This window comes from Leuresthes tenuis, unplaced genomic scaffold (assembly GCF_036924035.1).
Source record: "Leuresthes tenuis unplaced genomic scaffold, fLeuTen1.0.hap1 SCAF_2, whole genome shotgun sequence".
Taxonomy (NCBI): Eukaryota; Metazoa; Chordata; class Actinopteri; order Atheriniformes; family Atherinopsidae; genus Leuresthes; species Leuresthes tenuis.
This window is the reverse complement of record NW_027325356.1, coordinates 16,527,045-16,549,548: the sequence shown is the minus strand read 5'-3', so window position 1 is coordinate 16,549,548 and position 22,504 is coordinate 16,527,045. Positions and strand designations below refer to the sequence as shown.

General features: G+C 38.5%; 1 protein-coding gene across 1 annotated transcript in view; it reads left to right on the top strand.

Moving 5' to 3' along the window:
* Positions 1 to 22,504, top strand: part of tspan15 (tetraspanin 15) — a 31,867-nt gene that overhangs the window by 2,490 nt on the left and 6,873 nt on the right. The window contains exons 2-4 of the mRNA XM_072380384.1: positions 6,115 to 6,300; positions 8,596 to 8,670; positions 11,404 to 11,499. Coding sequence (XP_072236485.1) covers positions 6,115 to 6,300; positions 8,596 to 8,670; positions 11,404 to 11,499 — 357 coding nt within the window. The remainder of the gene's footprint in view (positions 1 to 6,114; positions 6,301 to 8,595; positions 8,671 to 11,403; positions 11,500 to 22,504) is intronic.

The following is a 22,504-nucleotide window of genomic DNA, read 5'->3' as shown; positions in this document are numbered from 1 at the left end:
ATACTGAATGAGAAGAAGAAGGGAAAAACAAAAAGTACTTGGGGGTGGGGGGTTGCTTAAATCTACTGCAGTTACTTTTTCTTTTTTTTCAATCCAGACTCAGGCCCCCCCTGGTTTGTGGGACAGGATGAGCATGTGCTGATTATCAGCCGCAGAGGATGTAAACAAGTCAAATAGAACAATGTACAGTAGATTGGAGGAACAACGACCAGGCGATGAGTTATTTCCTGCTTACTGTGCACAAAGATTTAAGTTACACAAGGTCAATCACAAGCTGTAAAGAAATGTGTGACTATTTGGACTCAAACTGAAAGTATAAAGATAAAAGGTGTGTTAAAAGGCTGGAGTAGATTACGGAGACGCGAATGGAGTTTGATGGAGCATGTTTGTAGTTATCAGCTGAATCTTAATTTAAATGCAAAAGCAGAGAGATTATTATTTATTTAACATTAGCCTTGTTAGTGCGCTCTCTGCTCTGAACTCCCACTATAGCGATTTATTTATTCAATTTTTTTTGTCTGCTGCATAATATTATCTGCTTTTCTTCTCTTATTACACATTGAAGGTTGACTGAAGTCACTTAAAAGCGTCTCAAACTGTCACACAAACACTTTCCACTTAGGACTTGTTAGTCAAATCTTTTGACTTCCTAGCAATCATAATTGCACTGTAATTTGGGACAATGGGAATCATTACATGTTCAGCTCTTCACATTGCACCCACCTTTGCCTTGTACACAAGTCCTGTTTTTCCCCATTTTGAGCCCACAGTAGTGCCTATGAAACAAGCTTGATAGGTTTTACATCTAAAGGAATGCTAATGACTCACTTTGACTGTAGGCTAAGAAGTGCCAATTGCAAAATGTCAGCGAGAGCCTTACAGTCAGAACATTATCATGCTGATATTTGGCAGATATTCTGTTTATTACAAGCACAATCGTAGTAGCATACATGCATAGTTGCTGTTCTCATGTGTCCACCAAAATATTTGACAAATGGCACCATGCGAAAAGTCAAGTCAAACCATTTGAAGCTGAACGCTAATTGGATTTGATTATTCTCGAGCTAGTGAGATGAAACCACTGCCAATCAAACGTTTACTTGTAAATGGTCCACACGGTAACAAAAATGCCCAGAGAAGAGAAGCAGTCCCTGGCACTATAGCTGGAAACAAAGTGTATTTTGAAAAGTAAGATTAGAGTTCAACTTTCAACAGTTTTTACTGTCTTAAGTTATGCAGTTGTTATTTATCCTCCTTGGTATTACTAATCATTACTGGCAGCTTTTTTTGTCTCTGTTTTCCCTTGTCCCTCAGATTTAACCAATTTGACCAACTTTTTGTTGATAACCTGGTAACAACGGCTTTTTTTGGCCTGTCCTTGAATATGGCGAAACTATCCCAGCATGCAACATGGTGCGAGGTGTTTTCACAACCTGTAAAACATTCTCAAATGTGATATTTACATTCACGGAAGACAGCGTACGAGGAGGAGTGTTCCTCTGCTAATCACAGTGTCAGTAGTCTGTGTGTTGAGTCATTCTTGGGTAACATACTGCGTTACATGTGAAGCCTTGATTTGTCTGTGAGCGTGTGTGTACAATAGAGATAAGCGGTTAAGCCAGGGAGTGGACGCTGTATGTATGTGTGTTTGAATGACTGGGACTTGTATTGTAAAACACTTTGAGAGGGAAAACTGCACCAACATTGCAGTGTGCAGATTTGTGTGTTAATCAAAACTTTTTTTTTGTTGTTGTTGCTTGACACAAATGGGGAAAAAAACAGCAGACTGGAGACCTGAGTCACTTGTGACAGTGTAGATTCTTACCACATTGAATGCATTTCTTTCAAACTGAAAGAACTGAAGCAACTTCCTGGGTGGTCATCAGGTGTCCTCACGTTCCTGCCAAACCCCCGTGTCTCCATCGTGATTGTTTGCTTGAACCCGACCTCTTCATTTCCTCGTCTCCCCACGCTAACAGTTTTTAGTCCATTCTCAGAGCAGCATTTTACTGTCAGGCTCTGCACCGTCTGCCCTCACAGCAGTGAGTCAAGCACAGTAATAGCACTGTCAAGTTATTTTAGCAGAGTGACAATGTCGCCATGGCCTGCTGGCCTTATATTGTCACCAATTCATCCAAGAGCTAAGTGCATAGCGATAAAAACAGTGCTGCCCCTGTTATTACATTTGTTCCACCAAGGTGAGAGCTGACGGGATGTTTTCACTGCTGTTTGTGTATTTGACTGCCAGTATGATTATGCAAAAAAATACATTTTTGATTCGAATCGCTTTGTTTGAAATGACAAAGATCTGTTTATTTCCTTCTTTTTCTTTTGCACACCAAAAAGTATTTTGGTAGATATTGTGATTGTTTGCATTTTCCAATTGGTGACAGAAATTTAGCTGTTTTTTTTTTTTTCTTGCTGCGTGTCTCTGCCTCCCTCCCCTTTTGGCAGACGAAAAGTGAGCCGCCAGCAGCAGGACACCGTAACAGACAGCAAGCAGGGACTTGTAAGGAGAGGACATCATGGTGGATTATAAACATAGTTGGCTCTTCGGCACTCTGGAATACTTATGTTAAACACCTCTTTTCTTTCCTTCCTCTCTATTTGGCACTTATGTCCTCTTCCTCTCTTGACATATTGTTTGTCATTCTTAAGTTTCTAATGCTGGTTAAAGATGGTGGAGGACAAAAAGAGGATCTCTTGATACTAGAAATTGGCAGTCCTCATAAGTGCTGTTGAGTTTTTGAGATTGTAATTTCAAAATGGCCTGCTACTTTGCATGAAAAGTCACTGAAGCTCGCAAAAGAATTCACTTAATGTTGCCAGACGGTCTCATTCATTAATTAGACTTGCATTTGGCTTACTGTCACTCTATTTCCGCCAACATCGGCTTGCTTTCATCTCCCTGTGGTCACATATTCTGCATTTCAATACAGCTGCTCCTCAAACAACAATACTCCTATTTACATTTGAATTTTCTTCTGTTACAATGAAACAGCTCCCTTTAAGATGACATGTTAGTATGCCATCACTTTCAAATTGTGCTACTACTGATCTGCGCTAATCCTGTTTTTTTTTTTTTTTTTTTGTTTTGTTTTGTTTTTTGTAGCCTTGTCTGATTTAAAATCACCATTAGCATAATCACAACAGCTGGTCTGTGTGTTCGCCTTTATTTACATTTAAAATGGTCACTTGGAGAAACAGAAGTGAAAGAATGTAATTTCTTTCACACGACTCACACCAACGTCTTGGTAACAAACCATAAGAGAAGCTCTCATTCACATGTACGTCAGCTGCTACCATCAACTGATATGTCACCAGGACTGAGGCAAGAAACACATAGCAGCAGAGACTCACAAAACAGACGTTGTCTTTAATTGAAAGAACTGTGGTTTGTCAGATGTAGTTTTGCTTGTCTCTTGTCAAAATCCTCAGAGTTGAAGTAACGGCTGCAACAAATGTCTGGATCAAAGTCAACACGAACAGCCCTTTCTGTCTTTTGTGGCCATTTTCAAGTGCATTTGTAAATTGACTGTCAGATTTATGTCACCACAGGCATGACTACTGTGGTGATGATCAGGGGATAATTTTACCGATCACTTTGAAAAAAATAAAAAAATTAATAAATACATAATTGAGACGAACACTACACTCACTCTTTGTGTAATACATCACATTCAGCAGTTTTAACTGACCAGTCAAAGTATTTCACCTATGAAATATTGTTCCTTATTGCTTAGTTTTTGGCCTCTCCTTCATTGACACATCATTAGTGATTTGGAGTGTAAATAATCACACCATTACAAGGCTGTCAGTATGTATACAAGCTGTCAGACTACATGTTGTTCTGCGGCAATGGTGCCATGTTTCCAAAAAATTCCTTTGGGGAGTACAATATGTTCATAACTGAAATGGGTTGCCGCACTGTAAATTGTAACATTGATGTGATAGGTTACTTATAATTGAAATTACTCAGCAAATTGCAGGTTTGTTGTTGATTAGTCACGCTTGTATTTTTTAAATTAGTTTTTGTATGAACTGAAGATTTTGAATCATGATGTCATGCCAGCTTTCCAATCATAACTCAGACTTCCCTTATTTGCTTTTTGTTTCTTGTTGTTGCATTTCAATGGAAAAACCAATAAGCGCACACTTCCTCCACACTTTTGAGTTGTACCTCAAAAACAAATTATTGGGATGTCATTGTTTTACTCAAGCAATTTTCAGGGACAATACAAACTTGCAAATCTTCCCTTTAGTGTGGAAAATTTCCACTCTGGAATTTTTAGATTATTGATCCAGAGATAGAATTTCTTAAAGTCCATGTTGTGATTGGAATCCTTTGTTTTTTAATTTGTCTGGACCATACTGAATTCTGCTAACTTTCTCTGTAAATGTAAATAATTTTTTTTCTTCATAATTTTGGTGAGCTGACCCCTTGCATTTATCTTCCCTCTCATAATATCACTTGAAGATTTTGACAGGTAAACAAATAGTTGCTGCCAGATGATAATTTAATTTAATTGACCTTGTGATTAAGAATCACATTAACAATTTAAATGCGTGCATAGAAGAGCTTTGATGTGATGTTTTTTTTCAGTTTGCAGGGAGCAGAATGAGCAGTACTTCTGTCTGCTTGAAAAAGGATCCATTTAGTGGATATTTTTGTTGTGAAAAATTACAGTTATCGAACATTTAATGTGCTATGGCTGTGCTCTAATTATATAATCAGGATTTTCAGGATATTTGTTAACCTTTCAAACCTTTTAATTTAGACTTTTGCTGAATACAGAAGACAAGACAGTTTGTACGAGCTGAGTTGTTGATGAAGCCTTTTTTGTAAGTCTGATGTAGGTTTTGAATTACACGATGTTCAATTCCACATATTCTTTCAGTCAGATTTTTCTGACCTTCAAAGGTCGCCTACTTTTTACCCTTTCTGTAAGGGGCCCTGTTCGAGTTACCAGTACAATGAATAATGACTCGGAACTTACAGAACAAAAAAAACACGTAGGAAGGGATGAAACCGAAAATGAAAGATAAACAGTGCTCATAAAAACAATTTGCAACATCACCGAGATACTAATATAAACAGTTAAGCAAAAGTCAAGTTTTTAAAGGTAAAAGTTTGATCAAAGAAATACATCTTTGGCTTAGTCTTAAAAGCAGAAAGATAGTTTGAATCCCACACCCAAACTGGAGGCTGGTTCTGTTTCACAGGAGAGGAGTAAAGGATCTGCATTCCATTCTGGTCCTTTAAAAGTCCTGGAATAACTATCAGGCCATAAGTTTTGAGAGGAAAGAGTTTGGTTCATACTGACCAATAGGATCTTTATGGTATTATGGAGCTTGGCCATTAAAGGCTTTGTATGTGATAAGAAGAATCTTAAATTTGATTCTCCATTCAACAAGGAGCCAGTGGAGAGTGGCTAAAATAAGAAAAATTGGATCTCTTGAAGGTACCAGTCTGTATTTTGTCTGCAGCATTTTGCAGAAACTGAAAAATGTTTAGAGTCATTTGATTCAAGTCCAGACCAGCACCCTTGATCCAAAAGTTTGGAGTCTTTTGTAATAAGATGACGTGGTCAATAGTGTCAAAAGTTTCACTTAGAGCTAACAGGACCAACAAGGAGGTCAATTCTATTTTAAACTGGTGCTTTTTGGTGCAGTGGTTTATTCTAAATTCAGATTGAAACCCATGTATATTATTATTCTGCAAGTGAGTTGTTTGTTGAAATTTAAAGGTAGAAGGAGGATCAGATATTGGTGTATAATTGGCTAAAATTTGAGGATTAAGAGTGGACCTTTTTGTGCAATGGTTTAATTGCAGCCAATTTAAATGCCTGTCACCTTTTATCTGGTCAAGTAGGTGCTGTTAAGAGGTGAAACATCCTTAAATGGTCTAGTTGAATTGGGATCCAACAGACATATTGATGGTTTGGAAGCCCGAATTGTTGACATTATTTAAAGAAGACATAATTCGACTTTGCTCCACTGACTATTATTCTTTTATTCATAGTAAAAGCTACTAAAATCTTATGAATGCTAGTATCCCAGCATGTTCAATTTGATGACTATTCCTCTATAACTGCGTCTCCTTTCTGTTTCCAGTTAATAGGTGGATTCATCCTGGCTGTTGGCATCTATGCTGAGGTCGAGCGACAACGCTACAAGACGCTAGAGGGAGTGTTTTTGGCCCCAGCTATAATCCTGATCCTACTGGGAGTTGTCATGTTCATTGTATCACTCATTGGAGTCTTGGCTTCACTGAGGGATAATCTAACTCTGTTGAAAATGGTGAGTGCTGGGTAAATTATCTTTGATGTTTAGTCTGTAGATTTTCTATTACAATTTTTTGTTTCAATTCTTTGTTTTGTTTTTTGTTAGAATAAAGACACTCTGGAACAATACATGCATCTGTTGTGTTAATCTGCAGGTCACAGTAGTTAGAGTTTATGGAGTTTTAGGAACTACACAGTGGACTGATTTAAGTCGATGTACAAAACAAGTACATTGACACTGTCAGAAAGTGGGAGTGCCTGGTTTCTCAGGTTGTTTAGAACACGCTGCAATAATTGGGGACCAGATTCAATACACCTATAGAGATAAGAAAGACCTCCAAGAACCATCTGGAGAATGCATACTGATCAGTTCCACACCAGCTGATAAGCCCCGCCTGAGACTCTTCGGTGTGCCGGTGTGTATCAAGAGCATCATAGAGAGCTACTATATGGAAGTGAAGATATTCCACTCATCCTCTTCCCAGTCTCTTTTGAGATCATCCTGATCAGGACAAGAACAATGGTCAGAGAAGTCCTGATTAGCGTAGGCCAATGATTGCCATCTTTTCGCTGTTTCATGGATGCTGTAATAACTTTGCTGCAGACAGCTGCATGCTGAGTGAGGCTTGAATAATTGCTTTTCTGGGCCAGAATGAAAATAAATTTGCCTGTCAATCCACAAGGGTAAACAGCTAGACCCAATCTCCTTCCTTCCAGAGAGAATCCCAGTGCTCATTGACCAACCAATCAGTAGCCTGGACGAAGGGTACACAGCTGATCTCACAGAAAGGCACATGGCAGACCAACTGAAGGAGGGTCTGAGGAGAATCGACCAGAGCTATCTTCCCAAAGTATAAAGTCTGGTGCCACCAGTTCACACTTGACCAATACCCGATGTTGCCATTAAAGATTAGTGAAATAACAGCAACAACAGTGGAAAAACTAGACACCAAGGCCAACAACTACATCCGCTAGTGACTCAGACTCCCAAGGTGACTCTCTGTTGCTGCCTGTTTGGAAAAAATGTCCTGCAGTTACCACTGAAGAGCATAGGAACTGGGTGCAGGCTGGAGAAGACTAGGCTGGTGCTGGAACTTAGGCAGTCAAGCGACCACTGGAGTTAAGATCCAAAAAGGCAGAGCAGAGAGGAAGGCAGAAGAATGTGTGGAAAATGGCATCTCCAGACTAAAACATCAAGAGCAAGCTGGAACAACCCAGCAAGGAAGACATGGCCTGGGCTGGTGGAGCCACAGAAGCTTTGGTTCAAAGCATCAGCGAGAAATAGAAAGGCCATGGTAGTCCCAGAAGTGACAAGGATGGAGGAAGACAAACTTCTTCTTAAATCTGTCATCAGCATGGGGACTAGACAAAGTGGGAGGGCATTCCTCTGAGGTCAGTGGAGTGGAGTAACCTCTGGAGAATTCCCCAGGCAAGACTTAGCTTCCTGGTCAGAGCCACATATGACACCCTTCCTCGCTCAACAAAACTGGCAAGATGGTATGGTGCAGAGAAGAATTGTGACCCCTGGAGGTGCCTGGTCAATGAGAGCATACCTCGGCGAGTTGCTACAGCTCCCCACCGATATTGCCATCACAACACTGAGACCTGACATTGTCCTGTGTTTGAGAGGCGTGTGTTGCTGGTCAAGATGATAGTTCAATGTGAACAGAGCATCGAGGAGGCATGGATGAGGAGTGGAAAATGCTGTACACTGATCTAGTGGCAAAGTGCCAAGAGAAAGACTAGAGAGCAACAATCTAACCAGGGAAGTTGGCTGTCGAGGCTTTGCAAAATGTTCAACCCGTTCACCTCTTGAAGGACGTTTGCTTCATGGCAGGAACATCCTGAAAGAACTCTCTGAAGAAGCAGAAAAGGGATGGGCTGCAAAGGAAAGACAAAAACTGGGGAAACCAAGAAGCTATGTGGTACTTACCCGATTACAAAATACCAGTCGCTGGAAGTGGCAGAGAGATGTCCCTGACTGCCGCACCACCGTCCTGAGGTGTTCTGGCGATCATGTTGTTCTCACTGGTCTTTTTTTGTTAACCAGTTGATTTAAAAACACCAGCTGTCAGAAAATCCAGCAGAACAAGAAAATATTGTGCTTCTTTGTGATCTCATTGTACGCATCTAAACTATCGAGTCATTTACATCAGCTTTAACACAGTGATGGAAAACCCTGGTTTAATTGCATCTAAGGTTTCACTAGCTTATTGATAATTTGCTCCAAAAGCAGCATTATTATTGTAGATATTAACATTTAAAGTGTATAACATGTAAGTCTATAATTTTTAAGTCTGTTGTGTCACAGTTCATGTACACCCTGACGGTGTGTCTGATCCTGGAGCTGCTTGGAGGAGTCTTGGGGCTGGTGTTTCGCAACCAGGTGAGCTGCCCATGATGTCGATCAGTAAGCTGACAGTTTTAAATGCCCTGTAAGAGTGAAGCTTTTTCTTTTGTAGCAGGGAACAGGATAGACAGGGCGTGGAGACATAACTGCACCGTTAACAAGCCTCTCCTGGCAATAAATTGTTCAAGCGCCCACCTGTGGACTTGTCCCTCCAGCTCTGGCCATCTTGCTTTCAGCCCGCGATTAGCTTTCTTTGTTAGCATAAAGTTGTCACAAGCCTATAGTGTCCTCAAGTGGCTGTAGATAGCAATGTTTACTCTTTGGTTCATGTCAGTCAGTATGAATTAATTAAATTATATATATTTTGATATATAAGTCGCACCTGACTATAAGTCGCAGGACCAGCCATACTATGAAAAAAAGTGGGATTTATACTCCGGAAAATACGGTAGCATATTCAGTGTCAGATTATCGTTTTTTACGTCAGTATGTTCTGCTTATCTTAACAATTATTGTGTGTCTCTCCTCTCTTTTGTTAATTGCATCTTTCATATCCTCCTCCTTTTAATTTCTCCTTTTGCGTTTAATAATATTTCTGACTTCAGTTTTGGATCTAATTTCCTTCCCTGCAACAAATCCAGTTGTTGTCCTGCACATATTAATGTCAAATGATCTCTTGTTTGGAATGCAGCCATAACAACAGAAGCAGCTTCCCTCAGTACTAGCTGTTCTTGTGAACAATATTTAATAGAAAAGAAAAGAAAAAAAACAGAAAAGACGAGACTTATTAAATCAGAGACCTTCATTGATCATTCGAAATGTAAAAACTGGAGTTTATGTGATTTTTCTTGTTGAAATTACTGACTCATTAAATGTGGAACAGTTTTTGAAAATGCAACGCAGGTGTGTGATTGCAATGCAGTGCTCTCTCCAACAGATAGTCCAGGGGTCTAGACCACCCTTCAATGAATCATGTTAAGGCAACATGAATTTAATGTTGTTATTTTCTTTGCTCTTGAAGAGCCATTTCACTTAGCTCCACTTATGTAAAACTGCACACAGTATAGAAGCTTGTTCAAATATATAAGACCGATCTTCAAATGGCACCTTTTAAGCAAGGTTTAAGATATCTGCCACCATGAGGATAGAAACCGTTTATTTGATAAGGCTGTTGGTAGAGCATGATATGCTTCTGGGTTATCTGTCAGACAGTTGTACCTTGTCCATACTTTGTTCAATTTAATAGTAAGTAGTCTGTACTGAATCCAACTCTTTTTATAGCCTCAGTAAGCGGTTGAAAGACAAAAGCTATATCATGCTGGATGTAAATTGCAGATCTGTGATACTGGTCTGTACAAACAAAATAGACTTCTCTTGTTACCTTCTAATTTACATAATGATTTTCGTGGAGCTGGCGGTGGATAGGATTTTGAAATGCCTCATTATTTCTGTCGTGCATGGATACTCCTGCTTTCACCAACATTACAAAAACATGTTAGGTGAATTAATTACGAGGGCTGCACGATGTATTGAAAGTTAATCGTTATTGTAATGTTAACGTGTGCAATATTAATTTCCAAACTGCCATTTCCACTTGAAATAGGACAGTGGTGTATAATTTGCACTGTGATAAAAGTAACTGTGTGACAGATGTGTGCATTTTAGTTAGATTTTTTATTTTTTTTGATAGGTAGTTTTAGGTGCTAATGATGGGATAAAGACGCAGGAGTTAATAGAATTTCCAGTTTAATCCATTTCAAAGGAAACATTTCAGCTGACTCCACCACTCCCATTTCTCTAAATCTGAATAATGTACTGTGGTTTAAATATTCACTGTGAGGACCTGATATGTTCAAGACAAGAAGAGGAGAAATTAAATGAAATCTTCAGTCACTTCGATCTCAACAGGAGCAACACCGGCTCATTATCGTTCACGATGGAGCAATGATAGTCCATAATAAGCTATTTTCACCACATCCACAGCAGTCCTGAAAGCTTTCTGCCCTGTTCTATAGGGGCTGCACATGAGGAAGCAAATGTTAACAATTTTCACTCTCTACTTCTTGAGGAAATGACCCTGCCAGCTTCTTGCTAAACTGTGTGCACTAATGTCTGCATAACTGCAAATTGCTTTATTTAATTGTGTCCTGGTATTTATTGCGAGGGAGTGGCCCCAATATAGTCTCATTGATTCAGAAACTGTTACCAAAGAGTCTCATACACTTTTCTCAATCTACATTGAACAAAACGCAACAATTTCCATGGAGATGCTTCATGTCCTACATCCTCTGTTCTGTACCCAGGTGTTACTCAGTACTATTTCAAGCTGTGAGAGTGTTTCTCCAACAGAGAATCTCCTGCAGACTTCATGATCTGCACATCTGTGGAAAAATCTCCAGTGTTCCTCAGCAAAAACTATTGTAAAGTGAAAAGCCTAAAACTTTGTTGTTCCCCTCGCATGTGAACTATAAGTGATGCCTACAACTAAATAGATACTAAATGAAAATCTCTTTCATTTATAGATATTAAAGTGAAAAATATTGCCATTCAGTGCCCTGCACCAGATTGTGACTGACAGATGTGAGTGGCCATCGTGTCACATTTTGATATTCCAGTTGGATGTATCAGTCACCTTCACTAATCGGAGCATTTCCTCTCCACAGCTGCCTGATCATAGATCAGCTGTGTCATGGAGACTGAACAAATGTGGTAACATGACCTCCTCCACCCTAAAACATGCACTAATGGCTTGCTTTTCCTCCCTTACAGACGGTGGAATTACTGAACAAGAACATTCAAAGGGGCATAGTGAATTACTATGATGACCTGGACTTCAAAAACATCATGGACTTTGTGCAAGAGAAGGTAAAGTCATGTGCATACTTCCTTTGTCATTTAGCATACATGTGATTGAATCACAAGGATTGAAAAACTGTAATAACTCCTTAAACACTTGATAAAGCACTGCAGCTTAGATGCCAACGAGTCAGTGTTTGTTGGGGAACGCAGCATCACCAGTGTACTCGAATGTTCACAGCACGATAAGTCCAGAAGTTGTCAGAGCTGTTCAGAGCCATCCGTGTACTCTCTGAGCACTGCCACACACACAGCCTGAGGCTAGAGTTCTGTTTCCCAGCTTTTATTTTCCACTTTGAGATTCAGTGCCTAGAGACTACACACTGTTCAGTCATTGACACTAAAGAGCAACGTACAACAAATTCCACTGATTGGCACAGGCCAGAAGACAGATGATCCTTCAGTCTGGACTTGTGTGATGAAGGAATATGTAGCGTGACGAGCACCTATATCATTAGAACAAGATAATGGCAGGATTACATAATATAGATGCTTGAAGCCTGGAGGTGTTTACATGTCTGATGAAATAATCTAAAAAAAAACAAATTTTAACAACCAGCAACATCCATGCAAAAGCCAGTATATCTGTAAGCAGAAAATATTCTCCCTTTCCTCCTCTGTATCATGTTGAGCACAGGGCCGTAACGAGTGCATGCTCGGCTCAGCATCCATGACTGAGACAATAAATCTTACTTTAAGCAGCGCAACAAACAAAAATGGTTACATTTTTATTATTCACGATTATTATTCGATTTATTATTCACGGTTCATGTTAACTTCTGTAGATACAAACTTACGCTGAGTGATAGGTTATGGGTGATAGGATGTTGTCACAGAGCAATGATCCTGTGTAAAAGGCAGACGCAGGCTGATTGAAAGGTCGGTTTAAATGGGGTGGGGGGGCAGGCGGACGGACCACAATACGTGCTCAATTTATGCTGCAGACCTGTCAGCAACCACACGTCTTTATGATGATTCATTATTTTTTTCCTCAGTATCACTCTTGCTCTTATCTCCCACATGGGAGAGACTAAGAGAAGAACCAGATACCAGAACAAAAATACGAGCAAGACCACAATTTTCAGTTGTCTCACGTTTTTTAGGACAGTGTCTGCAAGTGGTAACACAAAACTTCAACTCACATCTGTAAACTGTACCCATGTGAGGACTTTGTGTTATTAAAATTAAATAAAGATTAAATAAAAATACTATTGTAACTAAAATCTATAATTCTCAATAGACACATCTAGTATCTTTTAATTCAATAGCTCTTGTAAATTATTCCCATCAGCCAATGTTCATTAACAATCATTTTGATGTCTTGAAAGGAAGGAGCATTTAAATTTTAGCACACTGTCCTAACCTGTTAATTTGACTACTGCCACTGCTATGGATTAGTAATACTGGTGTTTATTTTTTTTTTGTACTGTTGCCACTACAGTTTTGACACTTACTATAACTGCTCCAACTCATTTTCTATTGCTACTGAGTTCTGTAACAACCACTGCCTAAATGATACTGCAGCCACTTCGGTAGCACCTCTGCAGAGGCTCCTACTGTCATTATAGCTTTTTAACACGCAACACAAGTTTTAGTTCAACCACTTTAACTTTAACTGTAGTGACTGTAGCTCAGGAGGTAGAGCAGTCATCTTTGGGCAACATACTGAACCCCTCACTGTCCTCCACACTTGTAAGATGCTTTTGATAAAAGTATCTGCTAAATTAATTTATTGTAATCTATCATATACCATGTCCCACGTTTACTACCTCTATTACTACTTTTGGTATAGCTGATAATGCATTACCACTACCAGCTGAACAGGGTGGTGTGGTGTGGTGTGTGGAACAAGAGATTATGCATGTCACTGATTAAACCAAACAGCCAATGAAGGGTCATTATTCAAAGGGACAAATATACCAGCTGAGATACCAACCACATGGCATGATGGTGTGTGGAAGATGTGCAGCTTGTGTAAAGTGGGCCTAATTTTCCTTCAAAGGCTGTGGGGTCACAGAAGTGGTTAGTATCTATGCTCTAATTAGTCTCTTCCTTTAAAATGTATAGATGCTGTACCTCCTCTAGTCTCCTAAAGGGACAGGTGAGCAAAAATCAGCTGACACTGATACAGGAAATGGCTCTAAACTAGTTTGTCTTTTCCCTGAACAGTCACTGCTGAAAGTTGAACGCTTGCACGAAAGTATTTGTGCACATGTAGAAGAGAAATATTTTATTTTATTTGCAGAAACTCAGCTGTGTGTCTGGGTTTTTTTTGTTGTTTTTTTTTTGGGGGGGGGGGGGGTTGGTGTGTGTGAGCTTCCAAACTAATTGAATGCCATACAAATAACAACTTTTGGAGCGTTGAGCATCCAGATGATCATTGGCTCAAATTACCGTTCAGCTGTAATTTAACAGGTGTTGGTCATGATTCATTTTCCTTTATAGTGTGTGTTCTGTTGACTGAAAACTGAAGCAATGTTCCTCCTCCTCTGCTAATCTATGAAGCTTATTGCAGAGCTCCGTTTATTCAGTTTCAGTTTCAGTTGGCTGTCTCCAGGCACAAACATCCCTGTGTAAAAGTTTGAAAAAAAGAGCTCTCCAGCTTGAGACTGTGTGGGAGCATGATGTTCATGCAGGTTCACAGTGTCAACTTTTAAGAGCTCAATTAAAATCTTTCCACCATTGAACAGGTCAAATTTTAGATAATTGAATAAAAAAAGTCTCAACTTTCCAACATTTTTGGACAGACCAAAGAGCCTTTGAGCATCTTCTGTCTGGTAAAGAAATGGCACGTCTTGTGTTTCTGGGCCTGAGTAGTTGTCATACTAGATTAAAATCTGGTTTATCAATAGAAATTGAATACACTCTCGTATTTAACAGGCTTTGCCATGTTTATTCTGGCATGTCGTCCTCCAAAAGATCAACTCGGCTTCTGATAGCAGTTTGTTACATTAAAAAGCAAAACATCATTTCACTGTCTGTGATGTTCGAAAGACATTTGGCAGAAATGTGTGTTAAGCTTCATTTAGATTTTTCTCCCTGCCATTGTGCTAAGCTGCTGTCTGGCTCAAGTGTTGTTGCAGTAGAAGAGATTGAATTGTTTCCTTCTGGGACTCAAACGAGACACAATCAGAACTTGTGAAAATTAAGGTGCGGGTGTCTTTGTGGGGACTAAATGCAGCCATCTGTAGGTGAGTGTGCTTCTGTTACCTCATTAGGATCTTTTCTGGGAAAATTATTGCCCTTGTGGGGACCAGTAGTCCTTATGAGGATGAAATCTTTATTCTATTGAGGAAGACCATCATTTCTCGGGCCCTGGTTATAGCTGAGGTTAGGTTATGTTTGGGGTTATGTATTATTTGCTGGCAGTTATTTTTGTTTAATGGCTCTACACAACAAATAGAAGTAATTGCAGTGTCTTACTAAGAACTGATGCATGCCTCTGTTTGTGTAGGCAGTTTAGTTTAGTTTTTGAACCAAATTTGTTTTGATCCATCATAGTTTTTGCAGGATAGTTAAATCAGATTTGTTACCGTCATGTGTAAAACATGTCTATAAGACCAGACTTCTGGCATGAAAACGGCTTAATACTCAGCGACCTGAACAGTTTACCTCTTCTAACCAGAAAACCACTTCTTTGTCGCCGTAAAGTGTCTGAATCTGACAATTCCAACTTGTAACTTCTATTGCTTTGTATGAGCAACTCTTATCCCTATACTTATCTCTATTGCTTTTTTACAATTTATCACCAGCTCTAACAGTATTTCTATCAGAGCATGTAGGCTATAAACACTTAATCCTTTTGTTGTGTTTGGTTAGTACTTTGAAAAAGTTTAATGATTAAACTTAAAATTGGTTAGCTTAGAAATAATCTGCGACTGTTGTAATAATGAAGTAATAGTTCCAGGTCTTCATTTATGAGTGTTTTTTGATTTTCTTTGTCTGAAGTGATGTAAGTGTATACATGAGTGTAATTTATTTGGATTTTGGACTGCCAGGTATTTTCTGTTCTTTTCTTGCATTTTACAAGTCAGTCTGTCCCATATTCACAGCTCTCTTACAATGTTGGAGGGTGTCGTAATGGAGGTTGCACCACCTTTACACTCTGGGTTAATGGAAAAATACCCATTTGTTGTGGTGATAGTGCAACCTCATTTTGGAACACTTGCAAGAACAATCCAGCAAATGTTGTGATTCTATTAATTTTAGATATTTTCTGTCATTTGCCTAAAGTTAAAAGGCAAGCCTGCCTTACTGCATGATCCAAATCTATCTAAAGCTTCTATTTCCAGCATGCAGGTTGCAGCTCAGACATGTAACATGTATTCATGTGCTGAAATGTGGCAGGTATTCATCAGCATTGATCAGTGTATTAGTGGGGGGTTGGGTCATATCCTGTAAGTTTATTTCAAGCTGACCTTTCTATTCCCCGTGCTTTAGTGTTCTGATGGAGATGTGACCTTTATTCCACCATAAATGCCTCCAAATGTGTACAACACAGCATAAGGCAGCCGCAATTACATTGCATAATTAATCAAAAACAATAATCAAATATTGACTCCTGTTGGGTCTTATTGCAACACATTGTAATTTTTCATTTTCTTCATTCATCCTTGCCTCAATCACCACATGGCTCAAAGATTAAGCATTCCTTAATAACAAGTTATACTGTAGCCACAGCAGTAAGTTTTGAGTATGGCAATAGATCTCACAGCCCACAGCAAAGTCATTCAGACATTTGGACAGACATGTAATGTCCTCAGCACAGCGTGGTTGTTTGACACAAAGGCTATCGTGTATACTTATGAGTTAATTTAGAGTATTTTTAAGCAGGTAGTATTTAGGCAGAACCATTTTTTAAAAGTGGTTACTTTTTGGAAGATCTTACTTAATCAGTTCTGAGGTTGTGCCTGCGCTCAGTAACATAAGCTTGACTTATAAAAGCTGAAATGTCTCAGTTAAGTCAGATACTATTCTTTTTTTTATAGCTCACAGTTGTGAATCACAAAACTGACTGGGGAGGTCTTGCAATCTGTACATCATATAATGTCCTCTCCCTTTAGACTGGAAAGAAAAACACTTAGCTAATTCAACCGACATTGTGAGCATTCCATCTGCTGTGGAAAACGATATAGAGAAAACTATTTCATATCAAGTGGAGTTGGATTAATTGTAGAAAAAGAAGGAAAGAATCTCTTGAGTCTTGACATCAATGTGGATGTGAATTTTAGAAAGAATATTTTACTGAATATAGCTATCTCCGAGGAACAAATAAGTCAGTTATTTGTCAAATAATCAATCTGTTATTGACCCTTTGCATCATCTGAGACCTGGGAAGTCCTGATTTATCAGTTTTTTTCTACACAGCAGTCCCTCCATTAGAGAAGAGGTAGGCTTTATACTGTCTGAAATGGCCCATCACTCACATGGTGTGTTATTGTGGTGTTATAGATCTTCAACTGCTGTCCCTTTAGTTTGATAAGAGCTCTTTTTGCTAAAATTATTGACCTTTATACTCCAGAGAGCATCACAGGGAGATGGAGTTCATACTTTGTGTCCATAGCACTTTAACTTTTCAACAATCAAATGGGTGAAGTTGATGATAATTTGTAGTGATTATAGTCATGGTGTTGAAAAAAACTCGTAATAGCGTTTTTAAAAAATGCATACTTTATATTACTGCAGGAGATTTTGTTTCACTTGTGTTGGAAGACAAGCTAGAGTCTAACGCAATGGTGTAGAATTAATCCTCTAGAATAAAAGCAGGATTTACAACTCTTGGCAGGGAGAACATAAAGACAGAAGAACAGGAACAGATTAAACCAAGGTGAGTAAATTGAACTGTAGTAGAGATGTCTGCAGGAATAGAATTAATGGCTGTTTTGCTCACCATTTGGATCAATAGTAAAAAAAAACTAAAAAAACAGTAAAAACAGAAAACAGTGGGTACAGATTTTTCTTTTTTTCTTTTTTTTAGGTAAATGTTCTCCTGAGTCTGTGATACAACTATTTGTATCCATTTTTTTATGCTTGCTTACGTAAATTAGGTTTTTGCTGGCATTTTTAGTGATGGTAGTTTTAGTGACTGTTTAGATGAGTTTGTCTGCTGAATCCGATAGTGTGTCTTGTCCTGCCTCCACCTCTGGCACCCTCTGTACTGTCATTACCCCCGACCCAAACCAGGGTTTGAATCCCCACTCCGCTATGACTGGTGTGCAGTTGGTGAGAGGCTGGGGTAGCTTGTGGTTGTGAAAAAAAAAAAAAAACATGGTTGTGGTGTGAGGAGCAGTGATGGCTGGCATTAGGGGAGTAACTCTGGGATGATCACTGTCGAGCCTCCTGGAGGTGCAGTGGGCCCAACTAGACGAAACACTGATGAAAGGAGGTTCCCACCTGATGACCCCAATGACATGTTGGCCAGCACTGCTCACTGGTCTATATAGGGATTATAAGGAATTATTCACTGAGTCTGGTCCATTTTTTTCTTCAGCACAAGTTTCTTGTGTTTACCTTGAATGTCTCTTTTTTGTTTGTTTTCAACAGTCTGTTCTTCTACAGACATATGTGTGCATTATGAGGACCCCTGATATGTTAAGCATACTTTTAAACGAGGCACTTAAATCACTGCAAAACGTTGCAGTCTGCCATCTTGTCCTGTTACATACTTATTTATTTTAATCACTTTGTCTCTCAGTGTAACAATGTGGTGAAAAAGCAAAGCAGAACACTTTTCCCTTCAAGTTTTCCCAAATATCATGTTACGACTTGTCAATTTGTAGCTGTGGAGTCATGTCATGACAAGGCATGCAACATAATAAGTTATGGAACACGTTCAGCCTTTACTGAGCTGGATGAAAATATTCACTCCTAGAACTCTTCCAGGATTTCCTCTCTTGTTCAAAGCACAACTGTGCAAATAACAAACATGTAAACAAAAATAACAGACGTGTAGTTTATATTAACAGGTACATCAAAAGGTAGATTGAAATAAAAAAGAACAGTTTACTAAAAAGTTTATGTTGAATAGGAACAGGTGACCTTCATTCTTGCAGGAATATGTACAAAAATAAAAGAATGTAAGCAACAAAAATAAGAGGGCTGCCCTGTTTGAGATTATCCAGCTGCAAAGTGACAAGACACATGTAAAGACTACACATTGGATAGCAGTCGCTGATTTTTCAAATTCGATGCCACCTGATAAAATCCCCTTTTGTCTAAGTCTGTTGGTAGTAAATACATGTCAAATGACTAAGAATGTCCGTTCACATGCATAGGAAGCTGCAGGCGTGGACATAAAGAGGTGAGGGAGGAAGAGAGTGTTTTTTTACAAAGCAACCAGTCTGTGCCCAAAGGACCTAAACCCCTATTACACACAAACACATTTATTTTAATAAGCATTTGGGTCTATTGCTTGCATCCAAATGCAGTTTTGGTCACTGAAACCAAACCTTTTGGATAACGCCTCACAGGGTGAAGTTTTTCACTGACTTTGACTTTAAGGTTTATGTGTAGACTTGACAACCTGGGATATGTCTTGCTATGTCTAATTCTGCGCTGTTGCTCTTTGGTCTGATGTCAAAATATGCACCAGATTCCTCTTTGTTGACATGGAAACAGGAAACCCTACCAAACTATTTCCCAATCCTAACCTTGTTAACAGCACTTTGCACAAATTTGCACATAAGTGTACAGTCATTCTCCCACAGCATTGAAGAACTAAGGCTACTGAATTTGCACCAACTGGCTCCACTTTACAGGGGAAACAGATGTCGTCACATTATATTTGCATAAATGGTATTGTTTTTCATGCCTTGATTAATTAAAAAAAATACTGGTTGAAGTGAAAAAGTTCAAGAAACATATGTGCAGCTGGCTTTAATACCAACAGCCAGACCAGGTGGGGGTTGAATTGATCAGCAGCTCACTACTTTAAAAAGCAAATTTTCACTTGCACCACTTGAGTGCTCCAACAAAACTACTTTGTGAAAGTTTGTGACAGCTAATTGTCAGTGCTACATTAATTTTCTACTTTCAGACAGCTTGAAAGCTCACCAGATGGCTTATTTTCCTAGTAAATCGAACTAAAATGCTGGTTTAGCTATCTGGCTTTGTTTGCCCAAACACTGCCGTGGCTACTGCATTACACACTAAACCTCTACTTACACGCTGTATATTAGATTATAACTACTACATCAGACACAAATAATGCCAGACAGGTTGCATATATTGAAATCCCAAATAAATCAGAATAGCTTATTTTATTTGATTTATGTTTTATCCACATTGGTCTGGATAAAATCTAGCAATAACCTTTTAAAAAATGGTTGCTGAAATTTGAAAGAAAACAGTTCGATGACCACCTGTTAATCAAGGATCGATCCCTTTACATCTGTGACCATTCTCTCAACTACCTCATCGTTACTTTTACTTTAGGTAGAGTCGTGTTGGTGGTCAGAAATGCTACTAACCCGGTTTCTAAAGAAACAAATTAAATTGAATTAAATCCATTTTTTCAACAATCCAACATTGGGAGTGTTACCTGGTATGAACAGCGTATCCTCCTGGGCATGAAGTAACGAGAGTAAATGTATGAACATGTCCTCCCTGATAGCACTGTTGAACAATACAATATGTTGCCTCTGATTAAATGAGGAACGGGAGCTCGGTTCCTCTTTAACGTATAATCGCACGTTCCTAGTTTTGTTTCATGGCTGCCATTTCATAATAAATGCAGGTTGGGAGTACAAGATGGCCCACTCTGAGCTGAGCCAAGTGCCCACGCAGTTAGTCACAGTCAGCCTGTCTGCCAGTGAACAGCAGGTCATCAGTCAGTTGGACATTTGCTTTTTCACTCAACGTAATTGGATTCTAAAGAATATTTGTCATCCTTCAATGAATACGATGTGAGGAAATCAGATGTTGGAATGGAAACAAAGGTTTCTCCATGGCACCAGCTGAGTCATATGTTTTTGTGGGATCCAACAGAAAAAAATTGATTGAAATGCAACAAATTTGTGACATCTATTTACCTTGAATTTTAACAACATCACGAAACAAGTTGTTGTCATGACTACTAAAGTTTCTACAAACTACAAGCATTTATAGCTTAGTCTCTAATGAGGATGGGTAATGAACTGAGTACAACTTCAATCTTCCCAAAGATGGGATTTACTGCCACAACTAAGCGGGTAACTCAGTTATATTGTTTCTGAGGTTGCTGTTCCTGACAAAGATGTCATTATTGCTTTACCTTCCTGTTATCTTTTTCTGAGTTTTTCTGACCCAGTGTTGAAAAGGGAACAGGGAGTAACGTCTGGGCAAACTTGAATCACATCAACATATTTATCATGCCGCTTGGCAAAGAGCCACCTCATATTTATTCATCATAACCCTCTTATCTCATGTCTCCTCATTTCTTTCTGCGTCACATTCCCCTACTGACAAAAAGGATAATAATATTTTACTCGATGACGAGCAAGCTAAACTAATACTGTGGCTTCAGGTTTTTCTGCCACTGTTTATGCTCTGTGGCAGCTGTTAGAAAAAGAAATTCATGATGAATAGCAATGTTAGTCACTTGATGTAATTAATCTGTGTGTGTCATCAATTGCCCTCCATTGATCCAGTATTTCTTTTAGTGAAATATTAAAAAGCATTCAGTTTCACAAAACTGTGACTTCTATCATTTTATTAAACAGATCTTGTGCCACATGTTTTACTTTGTCGCACACAGATGGAACTACGTAGGCGGCTGTATCCCTTTAATCTGATTTCAATCTTATTCAAAAGTTAAAAGGAAAATATTCATGGAAAAGAAAATGATCTGCGGTTTCATGAAATTGTTTAGTCTTTATTGTCTTGTATTGTATGTTTTTGATGGTAATTGAATTCCAAAACAACCTTAAATGATGAGACTCAGAATACTTAAAACTAATATTGAAGTTGTTTGCACTATATTTTTGTCAAAGCGGTTTTAATACTATGCCAGAACCAATAAATGAGCTGTTATTTTTGCCTGGACTACTATGCTGTAGTTGGTTTGTCTTTTTTTTTTTTTTTTTTTTTGTCAAGAGTTTTGATTTTAAGAATAAGAAGAGGTAAATGTTAGTTACTTTATTTCATAATAGTTTTGGGCAGACTGGTGCTGTTTCAAAGCTACAGGTAGTTTAAAATGATAGAAAGAGACCTGAAATAGGACTGAACAGTGATTAAAAAGAATAATAATAATTAGTTTATACTATTAAAGCCAAACACCTCAGCATTTGCTGCACAAGAACCCCCTTTTTTTTTTTTACCCTTTTATTATTACCCATTAGTTTTCTTCACCCATGATGTGTATGAGTAAAAGAATAAAGGCAGGTGTTTACAGCTGTTTATATGCCATTCTGAAAATATGCCAAGTTTCAGCCTAAAGCTTTTTGGGAAAAATACTAACCCAAACTGTGTTATATTTGACAACATGCTTATTTTTTTTTACAAATGCAACTTAATAAAGTAATGAAAATACACTATATATATTTGCAACAGACTAATTCACAAAGTGCCTCAAGATATTATTTTGAATTTAAGTCGTTGTTAAATGCCAAAAAATGCATTCCTCTGAAAATTGTTGGGTACAAGAAATCAGTAAAAATAGATAAATAAAAAAATTCTTGATATCAAAAGAACTATTGCTCAAGTCTCCATGGAAGCTAAATGTAAGGAAAAGAGGTACCATATTTTCTGCACTATAAGGCTCATCTGATTATTGTTGTGAAAATGTATGGCTTTTAGGTGTGCCTTATGGTGCGGAAAATACGGTATATATGAATATATTTAAAAAAAAAAAAAAAATTAAGATCAGAAACTTGTTGAATTCTTTTGCGAAAATCTGTTTACAAAATATTCAGATTTGACTGTGACCCCACCTGCTTTCTGATTTCTCACACATCAGACCACACCTAAATTCTAACTTGTGACCACATCTTACGCATGGTGACATTGTCATGTTGATTAAAAAATATCTCCATGGACT